Here is a 13,261-nt window from a genome sequence, read left to right as displayed (position 1 = left end):
GAGGAAAACATGAGCCAACAGCACAAGTGTTCTACACATGAGTGGCTAATTAGGTGTTTACTTTATTCTATTTATTGTTTTATTAAATTAATATAAAAATCTTTGTAAATTTCTATATACATCTTGTCATTGGAGGTTCCAGTATAAACCCATTTTAGTTCTGCCCCTTTCTCAAAGAGTGGGCAAGGGCCACAGGACCCCACCTCATCCTGCCAGGGCATAGCTGATCCTCTAGCAGGTAGGTGTTGAGTTACATTCCAGGTAGGCCCGCCAGGAGATGGAGGAGCTGGCAGCCCACAGCTAGAGTGGACTTGGGTTCCAGCTTCTGGTTGCTGCTGCTTGCAGAAGGAATATAGGCCATCCAAGTGAGGGGTCACTGGCACTTGTCATCACTGTCAGAAGGGCTGCCCTCTCGTGGGAGGCCATGGCGGGATAGCGGTCCCCAGAGCGCATGCACTTCGGTGGTCTCTGTGTCGCTGCTGCTGGTGGCACTGTCCCGGAAACTGGCAAGGGGTGGCCTGACTTTTACACCCTGTGCTGTGACAGAGCCCTCAATAGCCTTCCGGAGCTGGAAAGGTAAGAGTCAGGTGTCTGTTCCCTGCTGAGACCCCTCCCCAGGACTTCCCGGGGGGGGGGCAGACATTTAGAAGTGGAAGTAGCTTTGGTCCTTTCACCTCACCTCCTTTAGGGTCACAATTCCAATGAGTCTGCCGATGCTGGTGACGTAAGCGTGGTCCACGCCCAGCAGTGAGAAGATGGTATGGGTCTGCGGAGCAGGGGGAGGGGACATTGTACTTGATATCCAAAGGGGCAGCTCAGAAACACAGTCAGAGGGAATCAGGGCAAAATGAGGGGGGTGTGGAACAGAAGGGGTGCAGTAGTGGGAGGCACTGCCGGAGGGAAATGCCATGGGAATGTTCCAAGCCGTGAGATGTGGCCACCTTCATATTATCAGCAGTTCCCATTTGCTGTCTCGAAAACAGCTCTCAGCATTTCCTGGAATTTGCTATCTGCTGTTCTGGGTGTACTTGGGAGCCTCTTGGTGTAACAGGTGAATCAAGACGGGCAGCACTAACAGCTCCCGGAACACCCAATGTCTCACATCTTAAATACTGTCTCATATAAAATGATGGGAAGGGGCTTACGGAAATTTCCCAATTTCCCCCACCTGGGGCATGACCCTATTTATAAAGAAGCAAGGGTCTCAGTGTTTGGTTCTGAGATCAAAGCCAGAGTATCATCCATGCTGGGTAAATTGTCTACCCGCTGAGCTGTAGCTCCAGTAGAATTCGGATGTTTCTTTTTGAAGGTCTCACTGCTTAGCCCAGGCTAGCCTTGAACTCATAGTACTGCTCCTGCCTCAGCCTCCTAAGTATTAGGTTTAGGTGTATATTAGTATTAGGTGTGTGCCATCATAGTGTTAGATATTCAGTTTTCTGGTGGTGCACGCCTTTAATCCCAGTACTCAGGAGGCAGAGGCAGGTAGCTCTCTGAGTTCAAGGCCAGCCTGGTCTATAGAGCCAGTTTCAGGAACCATGGCTGCATAGAGAAATGCTGTCTCGAAAAACAAACAAAAAAGAGAGACCCCATTTTTTGAAGTCATGTTTCTTCAATGGTCATGTAGTTAGCAATCTTGTTATATAACTTGAACCCTATATGCTACAGATGAGCCTTAATTTCCCTGTCTTCCCCAGGGGAAACATCTTTACCATAAGGTATGGTCAAATAATCCATCTCACCTTCTCCCGAGGAGCCCATTAAACAGTTCCCGGGACGTTCTTTTCCTGCTTGTTCCCAACCACAGCGACCTAGCAGGCAATGTGCTTTTATGGGCCTGCGAACAACCTGTGCCTAGCGATTGCCAAGCTTACCGCTCTACTTCTGGGACATCTGTGCCATTCTCCCTAGTTCTGCTCCAGATCCGCACCGTCACCAGGGCTGAGACAACAGCAGAATGAGTTTTCCTACTTCCTGCCTCCCCGCTCCAGCTGGACTCTGACATTCTATGGCTTTCTAAAACTTTGAGCGGCACCTGGTACTCCCTAGAATGGCCCATGAGATCCCTTCTTAAGTCAGCCCAGACTGGCCTGCCAGCTTACCATCCTGCTATGCCTAGCTTCCAGGCTTTACTTTTCACTTTTCATTCATTCATTCATGTCTTTCAAGACAGTTTGTAACAGCTCTGGCTGTCCTGGAACTTGTTCTGTAGACCAGGATGGCCTTGAACTCACAGAGATCTGCCTGCCCCTGCCTCCTGAGTGCTGGAAGTCAAGGCATGTACCACCACTGCCCTGTCAACTTTTCTTTTCTGAAGTAAGGTAAACTTGCTGTGTAGTTCACAGAAGACTCTGATCGTCTGCTCCTCCACCTCCTCAGTGCCATTACAGGCAGATGCCACCACACTCAGCTTATGCCACCCCTACTCTATAGATAAGGAAACAGAAAGGCTAAGCAACTTGCTCAACTTCTGCAGCTGAACTTAAGACGCATCAGGGAGGGAGGATTTGGGTTGCCAGTCTTGCCATCACCTTGGCACTCTGGCCTCATCGCTACCCGCTGTAGCTAGCTGCCACTGCGAGCTTCCTCAATAGTCTCATGGGTTCACGTCCTCTCAGAGTATCCCTCCTCAATTTAAGTGGGTTACTGCTTACTGCTTTGTTAATAAGTAGATTCTCATTTAGAATCTAATCTCTAGAATTCTAATCTTTTATGTTATTCCAGTTCTTTGTACTTTTGTTAGTGGTTCCTCGGCGGCTTCTTCCCTTCCTGTGATAGCTGAAGTTTGTAACAAACACCTACTTTGTTCTTTTTCATTTTAATTCAATTGGACACCATGGAGCCCATTGGAGGGCCCAAATTTCTTGGGCCTGGGAACAGTGAACTACACTGACAGGGAAAAGGATAACATGGCCTTCTGAAAGAATTCTGAGAGCAGGGCCGGAACTGGGCCCTGGCTTCCTTTCCCCGTTTTAGACTGGTTAAGACAGGCTCTCGGGCCGGATTATCTCTGGGTCCAGGCCCAACTTTGTTACTTCCTTGATGTGTCCATTTGGGCAATTTCGACGTCTATAAAAACTGGAATGTCATAATACCTATCGGCTAGTATGGTTGCGAGAACTATAAATTAGATGGGTGAAGCTTGGCGTGGTGCCTGGCACACAGCAAGCACTCAAGCATGCCAGTGTTCTTATCACCACCATTATGTATGACAGAAAATCAAGGGGATCACAGCTGGGTATGATGGTGTGTGCCTGAAATCTCCAGGGAGACCAAGGCAGGCAGACTGTCGTGAGTTCGAGGCCTACTTGGGTTATATGAGATCCTGTGTCAAGAAAGGAAAAAGATGGCTGACGACTGGGAAACTGTGGCGATCTTGGGAAGAAAGGCTGTGAAGTACAGCTTGGACTGTCTTCTGGCCTAGCTCCTTTTCCTCTGTGAAAGCTCTGCAGTTCCTCGAAGCTCCTTTATTTTTGCTCTTTTGTCTCCTAGCCTACCCGTCAGGGCCTCAGCTATGTACTATGCTGACGTTTTAGCAACAGTTACAGCTGAAGCCTTGAGACCACTGACCCACCCCTGTCACTTTTGTCCCTTGCTCCAGTGTGTACACCGCCTACCTCTATCGCTCTGTACTTCTTCCTCTTCCTGCTGCCCCCTCTGCTGAGCTGTCTTTCTGAGGCTCTTCTACCAGTTTTTCTTTGACCTGCTTGAAGTTGGCTCTCTGGGGTCTGACATTCCACGCCCCCTACTGGTGTCTCTCATCTTTGTTTATCTCTTCTCCGCAGTCACCTCACCCTTCTTCACTGTTTCTTAGCCTGTTTATTAGATTTTCTTATCTGGCCTGTTTCTCACTCCCCCCGCCCCCCTTTTTTTTCCAGCGTGGGTGTGTATCAGCCTTGTTGGACTCTGGCAGCCTCCTGCCTAGCTCTGACCCTGGTTTGGCCTTCTGGCTTCCACCCAGTTCAAGCTGTGTCTTTGTAGTTGCTTTGGTCCAGAGTTCCCAGGGGTAAGACTGAGCGGAGGAGAAACGATGCCTGGCTCCACCAAGGAGTAAGGCCCGGACAAGGCTGAGGAGTCCTGGCTCCCAGGCTCCCATGGCCTAGAGCAGTATGTTCTAAAAACGGCATCAAATATACTGTCTCTCATGCCTTCCTCGGACACCATCACCTGGGTCTGAGTCCAGACCCACCCTGTCCTACCTTGTGCAAAGAAGTCCGCTCCACTAGCTGGAAGGGCGCAGGATCAATTTTGCAGTCGCTGAAGTTGACAGGCTCATCTAGTTGCTGTTCTTCCCACTCTAAGATCTGACAGCGAGAGACCGATGATCAGGGAGAGGGAGCTCCTCTCAGCTCTCTGAAGGCTGGTTTGCCCCCTTTCCCCCCTGTGATTGACAACACACCCAGGAAGAAGCGGTCTAGAGTCTATAGCGGCATCTCACCTCCTGAGGACTCATCTCGCCTTCCAGGTCGGAGTCACTCTAGGAGAAGGGAGGGAGGGAAGTGGATGTACTCCTGGCTCTGAGAGGTTTGTCCCACCTAGACCCCAGCCCTCCGGGCCAGCTGCTCCTGAGCTGCGGGAAGAGGGGCACACGTACCGCCAGGGAGATTCGGACCCGCTTCGGCTTGCGTTTTTCACAGGATTCCGACTTTTCCAACTTTGTCAGAGCCAAAGCAGAAAGGAGTTGAGGTTATGGGGAGAGGGGTGTGAAGGGCGGGGTGGAACCAAGGAGAAGGGGCAGGGGCAGACAGGAGGGCAGGAGGCAGGCAGAGAGGAGAGTCAGGAAGGGAGTGGGGCAGACAGGAGGTGAGCGTCTGGCCTACTCACTTCTGAAGAGGCCTCCTGAGGTGGACTGCCACAGAAGAGGCTTCTGAGGGCAATGCCTGCTGACTCCGTGTTGCCTGTGTTCCAAACCCGAGATGGGGGGCAAGTTGGATAGGGGTAAGGTAAGGTGCAGAAGGCAAGGGGAGAGAGGCTTTTCCAGCTCCGCCTTGTACGCCTTTTTGCCTCATTCATCTGTGGTGGCTCAGGCTTCGTCCGAGGTGGGGTAGAAAAGGCTCACCTGTGGTACCTTCCTGGAGGCTTGTGGTATGGCTAGACCCTCTCTTTAGGGCAGGTTTCAGGGGCTTGTGAGTCTGCCCGTGGGATCCTGAGAAGGCTGTGCCCTCTGTGTTCACCTGCATGGACAGGGAGGGGCTGGGAGGCTGTGGTTCAGAACCTTCAAGATGACACTTCCGAAGGATGTGTGGTCACGGAGCACTTTTTTCCTTACCTGGAAGCGGATGGACGTCTCAGAACTAGGGGGGCTCTCCTGATCTGATGGTGGAGACATCTGGGCTTGCCTTAGCTTTTGCATGTGCTGCCGCCGGCGTGCTGAGCTCAGCTGGGCCCCCAGTAATGCTACTACCTGTGAGCGTTCGATAGAGCCCAGCAGGATCATAGACTCTGGACAGAACAAGGGAAGAGGCTCAGGCGCGGGTTCTTCCCACACCTAAGCTGGGGCCCTAAAGGAAAACCCTGCTTGCCAAGTGTTGACCTATATAGAATACGGACACTGGTCCTGGGCTCCCTAGCCCTTTCAGCACTGAGCCCCCAGGAGATGCTCATAACACCTGGGACCCCTCTGGGCCTCACCAGGGGACTCTACTAGAGCCAACATGCGGCCCTTGGTCCTGTGCAGTGCCAGCCGCAGGTCCCGGAAGGTGCAGTTGAGGGCTACATGGGGTACATCCCGTACCATGATGTCTTCTACCCGCACCCGGTATTGCCTGGGGATAGAGTCGGGCATTCAGTGTATGCTCTGTATGAAATGCTGGCCCAGAATACCACTATCCCAGGGTCATGGGGAAGGCTGGAGAGCCACAGGGGGCAGTTAGTGTTCTCTACACTCTTTTTGGGTCAGTAGAGGACAGCTATAGATCCCCCAGGGTGAGGGCATCTCTGACGCAGAGCAAAATAGCTAGGATCTCAGCGTTACTAGTTTGGGACCTTGCTGCAGGTGGGGTTGAAGGGTCCTGCGAGGCCTACCCCTCACTCCCACCCTCTTTGCACTGGGCCCTTCATACTGGTGGCGGCCCCAGCCCAGCTCAGGCAGGTAGGGCAGCTTCTTGATGCGGATGATGCTGTCATAGAGGGAGGGCTGCAGGCTCTGGGCAACAGCATTAGCCAAGATGACGGCGATCATGACAGGCAGAATGTGGGCGATCTGGCCCGTGAGCTCGAAGACAATCACAGCCGTGGACACTGTGTGTGTCACTGCTCCTGCAAGTGCAGCTGCCCCTAGGAAGAGCCATGCTCAGTCTCCTCAGGGTGTTCAGTCCCCAGGAGACTTTCCCTTCCCAGGGGTGAGAATCGCTTAGAGTCCCTCAGAGTCCCATACAGAGCTTCGGCCTATGGCCCTGCCAGCAGGGGGCACCAGAGCCCCAGAGTCTGGCTGGGCCAGGAGTCTCCCAATGCAGATGCAGTCTTGGGGTACTGCTGGGGCTGCAGCATGTGCAGTCCCCTGGCTCTGATCCCTAACACCACATAGCAAACAGAACTGGGTGCTCACCAACCACGGCATAGCCTCCAGGTACAATCCGGTAGGTACTGCTATCCGTGTGAATCCCATCTGGGAACCAGGCGGCCATGCTTTCACCCACCAGCCGCCCAAATGCTGCTCCTTCAGGGAGGGTTTTAGGAAGAGAAAGAGGTAGTGGGGGAACACTAGGAAGAGAGAGGGTCAGAAGGTGGGGGAGGGGCCGGCGGGTCATTTAGTACATGGGGCAGTCCCATGGGAGTCGGGGTCTGGGCTAGAGTTGGGCCAAAACCCACTCCCGGGCAAAGGAGGGCTCTACAGGGGACAGCCAGAGGTATGAAGGGCGTAGGCTGGAAGCAGGCAGCTGCAGACTCACCAATGACAAAGACAGGCATGAAGGCCCCACAGGGCACTGGGATGGTGGTGGCCAGGGCAGACATCCAGAACTGTAGGCAGGAGGGGTTCAAAACAGACCTCAGGGAAGCCCACCCTGCCCATCTAGCAGGTGCAGCCTTCTCAGCAGAATCCCCAGAGATGAAGGGGAAAGAAAGGACACCAGAACCAGAAGGCTGGGGTTCACATCCTCTCACCCAACCAACTGCTTTGGCAGTTACTTCTCTGGGTTTTGAGTCACCATCTTTAAGACAGGGATAAGGGTACCTTTCTCACAATATTCCGACTCCATGGTAAGTGCGTGGGAGAGCCCCTCCTCTGGTGGCCTGGGTCAACACTGGTGGTATATAGCCATGGAAGGGGTCTCACCTTCATGAGAATGAAGATGACCAGAGTGAGGAAAACATTGGCACGTGGTGGGCTCCAGGCCTGTGAAGTGCTGGGTAGTTCTAGATCCTCTACCAGGCCCTGGCGGACCCATGTCCGGTTGTCAAATAGAGTGACGAGGGTCTCTTTCTGTGAGAGCTAGAGTGAACAGAACACTTTAGGATGGGGCACAGGATCTCAGGGAAGAGGCCCGTAGGAGTCCTGGGAACAAGGGGTCCCAGTCATGCTAGGGCTGTGGACTTTGGAAAGGAGTGCATCTGGGTATGGGCATGGGGGTCACATTTCTGCTAGGGGCTACCTGTCCAGCCATGAACTGTCCAAAGCCAGGGGGGAAGGTCAGAGTGGAGATGAGCAGAGTCACCAGAGCCGGGAAGAGCAGCCGTCTACAGACAGAGGTTTGACAGCATCAGACAAAAGTCACACACCTCCCATGGACAGATCACAGGCCAGGTGCCCTTACATACCTCAGGCCTAAGATCAGAGCAGGGCTTGTATATCAAGCCACAGCGCCTGAGAGTAAGTCCTTTTATTGTGTTTTATGCTGCAGCTTCAAGGGCGACGGTAGATTAGTATTGTTCTAGGAGCCGGGAGTAGAAGGGGCAGGCAGCAACAGCAAACGCATCTCTAGTCCTTTCTAGGACAAGTCTGAGCTGTGACTGCCTCGAGTCTCAAAAGACCCAGCTAAAGGACAAGAGACTTGAAGGCCTAACCAAGCCTCGTCCACTATCTGCCCTCAATGGTGACCTAAGTGAGGGTGAGGCAGGCGTGGCGCACACACCTGGGTGGCAGAGGAGGTGACTCTGAGTTCAAGGCCAGGGAAGGCTTGTGGGAGAGGTTCTGTAGACGACGACAGCACAAGCCCTTCCCATTCTCAGTTCTCAGGCTCATAACGAAAAAAGGGTTCTGAGACAAAAAATGTCCAGCCACACTGGTCATGGGGTCATGAGGTACAAACACTGCTATCTGGACCAGGCCTGAAAACCTAAGAAAACCTTGGTCTTTTATCCCAAGTGCTCCTGCCACTGACAAAGGTTCAAAAGTAGCAGATCCCAGGGGGTTTCCGCGTGATACACGTCACAGCATCAGCATGAAAACACCAGCTGACTTCCCGCCCTAGAGTCACACTGTAGCCGTGGCTGGCTTAGACCGTGCTACCTTCCTACCTTGGTCTCTGGAGCACTGGAATTACAGGTGTGTGGCGCTGACCTGGCTGAAAGCCTGATTTTGACAGGGCCTCTACTTCAGACCCTCAGTACCCCCCTCTCTCCCCGTGTAGCCCTTCCAGAACAGCCTGGAAAAGAGTCTATGGCTGACATACTTCCTCATGAGGAAGCGGTTGATGGTTTTTTGCTTCCGCATCACCTGGACAATCTTCCGGTTCAGGTAGACAAAGAGGGCTCCCCCGAAGCCACTAGCAATACTGGAGAAGAGAGAAGGACCAGGGTGGAGGGGAGGCCTTCTTATGGAGACCTTCTGTCCCACACCCTCCTGGAAGTTTCTTACCCGATGACAGCAAAGGCCGGGAGCTCCTGGAGGTCAAAGGGGAAGTCGAGTCGGAACCGAGTTTTGAAGAGAGCAGTGATGGTTTCTGAAAGGAAGAAGTAGAGGGGTGGCAGGTAAATTTGTGTCCCACTTGACTTGCCTCAGATGCCCTCACCGCCACCAACATCCCCACCTTCATCACGGTTCCAGACTGCCAAGACCCGAAAGATGAAGGCACTAAAGGTGGCCGCGAAGAAGCCCCGCCAGTAGTTCCTAACAGCGAAGAAGGTGGAGGTGACCTCAATGCTGAATAGGACCCCTGCAAGGGGGCAGAGGACATCGCCCTTGAGGCCAGAGTCTGGTCGGTGGACTTACTCCCAGGAGAAGAGGGGTCGAGGGGGGAGAGGACAAAGGGTAGGGCTAGACTCAGATTGGAGCCGTGCCTACCTCCGATAGGGGCTGCAAAGCAGCAGCCCACTCCTACTGCGCACGCGGCAGCCAGCATCTCTGTGTTCCGGGACTCATTCTGGCAAGGGTGGGGACGCAGCGTCAGTTTGGGCTCAGCAGCCCCATTCCCACCCCGTTCCCCAGATCTTAGGGTTCTCCTCTTACCTCATAGATACCCCCAAAGAGGGAGAGGAACTTGCTGAGCAGGGCAGCACACATGCTGGCAATGTGCACAAAGGGTCCCTGGAGGTAGGGGTTGGTGGTGAGTAGGGGTGGGGCCTTCTGGACCTCGGCCTGGCCTTTTTGTCGGATGGGAGGGGCGCCTTCATTCCCCAACCTGCAATTACCTCTTTGCCAAGGGGCATCCCACTGCCCAGGGCACAGGTGAGCCCAATGACCTTAGCTACAAAGGTCTTGAGGGTGAGGTATTCCTTTAGCACCACTCCCCGAAGGATGGTTTTCATCTCAGGGATGCCAGACCCTGCAGAGGCATAGATCCACAGATCCACAGAAGTTGTCTGAGAGACCCCATTCAGGAAGCTTGAGCTCCACCCCCGCCCCCCTGAGCCCCTCCTATCCTACCGACAGCCTGCGGGGCCAGGATCTGGGTGAATCCAGCAGAGAAAGTGATGAGGACAACAGGGTAGGTAACCCAAGCCAGGTACTGGAGTAAGATGTTGGTGTTTAAGCCCCGGGACATCCACTGCTGAGCTGTGGGCACAGGACATGCTTGCTGGCCTTCCAGTGCACATATCCACACCTTGCCTGCCACTGAGACACACTGATAGGACAAGTACACAGAGCTGGGGCCCAGAGGGATGGGAAGGCCCTAGAAGGCATTTGCTGGGACAAAGCCCATCATAGATAAGACAGTTGGAGGGCAGGCCAGAAGGTGTGGCCTCTGCAAGTGGCAGTAACTATGCCCGGAGATGGGCAGTCAGCCTGGCCAGAGAAAGTGGCCAGGAGCCAAGTTACTTAAACAACTGTGGCATGGAGGAAACAGGGTGGCCCTTCCCAGCCTTTGCCCTCACCCTGTAGACAGACAGCGATGGCATAGTCCATGGCCCAACTGACCAATGCCATGAGGAGCCCCAACAGGACCAGGAAGATCCAGTCTTCACCAACCCGGGACACTAGGAACTTGTGGCAGCGTACAGAACAAACTGGAAGCAGGGGAAGGAAGAGTCACAGAGAAGCTGGTACCAAAGTGCTCCTAATCCTGTCTCCCCATCCCCCATAGGCAGCTCTAATGGTCTCTGCCTCCCCCAACACAGAACAGCCAGGTCCCTGCCCCGATCCAGATCTCACTGCGGCATCTGGCACACCGGCTCTGTCCATATTCCAGAAGCTCTGGGGGAGTCCGGGCAGAAGGGGACCCTTTCCAGGGCTCAGGCCCTCCCAGACGAATCCGAGCAGCTTCCTCTTTGGCAAAGGCCCCAAGTTCCTGAGTGTATCGGCCATACATCTGGAGCAATGGACAAAATGTGGCATTACCATGTGTGGCTGTGGTGGGGAATCCAGGGAGGGTTTTTGGGTTTTGAACTCCCCTTTGCTTAGCTCCCACACTGTGTACCCCATCTTGAAGCCAGTTTTGACTCAGGCTCAGAGTGTGGGAACAATGCATACTGTAGACTGCGGGGGCTGTCCCGGCCAGAGTGATGGGGACAGACAAGGTACAGGGACACAACTCTGGGGGTGGCAGAATAATCAGTCCTCTTCTAGCGAGCCAAGGGTGAGGGCACTGGGGAGGAGAGGGAAGGGTCCAGAGGAAGGCGCGGTCTGAAAGTGGGAGGCGGGAAGGTCAGAGAATAAGGGGTGGTCAAGGGCGCAGGAGCAACTGTAAGAGTTGGTGGAGCTGAGTGCAGCTGAGCTGGGCCTAGGAGGTCCCAGCCCCAATCCTTATCACATTCCTGCTGGGCCTTTGGCCTGTGACCAACTCAGCAGCACCCTTCCCACCCACCCTAATCCCCTTGTCCTCATTCTCCACTCCCGAACCCCCACGATCCCGTCAGCCTGCTGAAAGTGGAAAGCCTCTTTGGGTGGGTAGGGCAGTGCTGGGTGGTTTCAGTCCTGCACCGGAGCTGCACTTGGGGCCAGTGACAGGTCCGGAGGACGGCGGAGCCTGGAGATGGCAAAGCTGTGCCTGTGGACACCAGGCTGATGGGAAGGGGGAGAGTTATGGCTGGACCTGCCAAGCCGGGAGTGTGTTGGGGGGTGGGGAGGAGTAGATTCTGGCTGCCACCCGCGGAGCTTCAGGACACAAAGGGCTCCTGTTGGGGTTGGGGTTTGTGTGTGTGTGTGTGTGGAGGGGGAGGATAGACAGAGAGGGTGAGACATAGTGGAAAGGGAGAGGCAGAGGGGAGAGGAACCACATAGGAAAGAGGGAGAAAGTGTGGAGAGCAGGGAGGAGGAAGACTGGAGTCTAGAAACAGCAGGTGGGAGGAGGTGAGGGCAAGACAAAAGGGTAGGAGGGGAAGTGGGAGAGGCCAGAGCAGGGAGAGCTTGACCCTGAGAACTCCTTTCTCAGACACAGGGAGCTGGAGTGGTGGCTGGTGCAAAAGAGATACCATTTCAGAGGTTAGGTGCCCGGCTTCCATGGCCAAGTGCCCCTCTCCTTGACCTGTGGATGGCAAGGATAAGAGCCATCGAAAACAAAAGGGCTTGCCTCCACTAGTGTCACCTAGGCATAGTGACACCTCTCCCAGTTAGCCAGTTTCCTACAGTCTGGTAATTGGCCACCTCCCTGACTCAGTTACAGTCTAGGCTCTCTCAAGGAGGTTCCTCCCTGCCACCCTTCTGGGCAAATTCCAGCCTAAGCTGATAAAAAGGAGCCATAGGGCCAGCTTCTTTCTGTAGGGCTTGGGCCCCCCACCCTAGTGACACGAGGCTGAATGGCTTCTCAATAGTGGTGGCCATGAGTCATCTCCAAGCTTGGGACCCCTGTTTCTTAAGAGTTCAAGGGACACTTCATGGGCGTGGATGTTGGTGGTGGGGTACCTGCCTAGATCTAGTCTGAACAAAGGTTCCATTCCTGCTTCCAGTCCCCAGGGTGACAAGTCACCTAAGCCACCTTTCCCAAAAGTTCGACTGAAGGGTTCTCGTCAATGCTGGACTTTGAGTTGTTAAAGGCAAGGGGACAGGTTTGGATTTGCTCACCTCCCTACAGTCTTCACGCCCAGCTTAGTGCCATGCCATAGTAGGAGCACTGGGAGGGTGGTCAATGTGGACAGGCATGTGGAGAAAGTTCGGAGGTACGGATGGTACCCAGAAAGGGGGCTGACGTGCTGTAACTTGGGCTCCAGTGGTTAAGTGGAAAAAACAAAAGCGTGTAAGGGAGTAAGGGGAAGGGCACCTGGGCCAAGCACCTGGTGTCATTGTCCTCTGCAGGCCACCAGCCTCAGCCAGAAACAAGCAAGCGGCTTTCCAACACACCCCGAGCGTGAACCTACAGCCTGTCGGATCCCGAACCTCAGTTTCCACAGCCGAGGAAGGCTGAGGCCGGGCTAGGGTAGGCCGCCTGTCCTCATACTTCCTAGGGCAACCTGCAGCCGTGGTGCCATAGCGCACCCCTTAGGTTTCACTTACCAGGGTCTGCTCATACTGCAGCGCCCGAGGCTCCATCCCTTCCCCCGTCGCCGCCGCCGCTCCCGCCGCGGCCCCCGAGGCCGCCATCTCGGCGCACTGTCCTCCTGCCTCGCTTGGCTTCTCGGGCTCTGGCCTTGACTCAGCTCCCGGCCCGCTGAGCCCGCACCCGTCCCGTCCCCTCAGCCCCGGCGGCCGAGTGCAGAGTGCGACGGGTCCCCGGGCGCGCGCCGCAGGCTCAGCCTCCCGCTAGCGTCTCCTCCTAGGCGGGCGGGCCGAGGGCGGTGCCCTGCTTGCTGCTCCTCCCTGGCCCATCTGCAAGGGGCGTCCGGGTTGGGCTGGGGTCTGCATCGGAGCCGCCTCCTGGTCTCCGGAGAAGCGGCAGGGGGCGCTTGCAACGCGATCTCGCGCCCCCCCTCCGTCGGTAGGCCGGGGGTTGACCCGGTCCCGAGAGGGTGC

At 54.9% G+C, this 13,261-nt stretch overlaps 1 protein-coding gene across 1 annotated transcript; it reads right to left on the bottom strand.

Annotated features, from left to right (window-relative positions):
• Positions 1 to 34: 34 nt before the first annotated feature.
• Positions 35 to 13,037, bottom strand: Clcn2 (chloride voltage-gated channel 2). The gene is made up of 24 exons (XM_075968210.1): positions 12,806 to 13,037; positions 10,529 to 10,685; positions 10,252 to 10,383; positions 9,803 to 9,931; positions 9,568 to 9,701; positions 9,386 to 9,463; positions 9,221 to 9,299; positions 8,967 to 9,092; positions 8,795 to 8,879; positions 8,610 to 8,711; positions 7,590 to 7,674; positions 7,274 to 7,429; positions 6,888 to 6,957; positions 6,545 to 6,655; positions 6,060 to 6,273; positions 5,629 to 5,762; positions 5,267 to 5,439; positions 5,057 to 5,171; positions 4,822 to 4,895; positions 4,592 to 4,651; positions 4,436 to 4,474; positions 4,197 to 4,301; positions 680 to 766; positions 35 to 568 (listed from the first exon to the last, which is right to left on the bottom strand). The coding sequence occupies exons 1-24, from the start codon at positions 12,890 to 12,892 to the stop codon at positions 374 to 376; spliced, it is 2,727 nt and encodes a 908-aa protein (XP_075824325.1). The 5' UTR covers positions 12,893 to 13,037; the 3' UTR covers positions 35 to 373.
• Between the last annotated feature and the right edge of the window lie 224 nt (positions 13,038 to 13,261).

The sequence above is a fragment of the Microtus pennsylvanicus genome, chromosome 1 (assembly GCF_037038515.1).
Source record: "Microtus pennsylvanicus isolate mMicPen1 chromosome 1, mMicPen1.hap1, whole genome shotgun sequence".
Lineage (NCBI taxonomy): Eukaryota > Metazoa > Chordata > Mammalia > Rodentia > Cricetidae > Microtus > Microtus pennsylvanicus.
The sequence above is the reverse complement of the archived record's forward strand: the minus strand, read 5'-3'. Positions and strand labels throughout refer to the sequence as shown.

What these genes read in the sequence shown, in the direction of transcription:
- Clcn2 (XM_075968210.1), bottom strand. Translation starts at nt 12,892, where the DNA reads ATGGCGGCCTCGGGGGCCGCGGCGGGAGCGGCGGCGGCGACGGGGGAA. An exon ending in TCATCTTCATTCTCATGAAG is followed by an intron (nt 6,958 to 7,273) that starts GTGAGACCCCTT and finishes TCCTGCCTACAG; the next exon opens with TTCTGGATGTCTGCCCTGGC. An exon ending in CATGCCTGTCTTTGTCATTG is followed by an intron (nt 6,656 to 6,887) that starts GTGAGTCTGCAG and finishes CCCTCCCTGAAG; the next exon opens with GAGCAGCATTTGGGCGGCTG.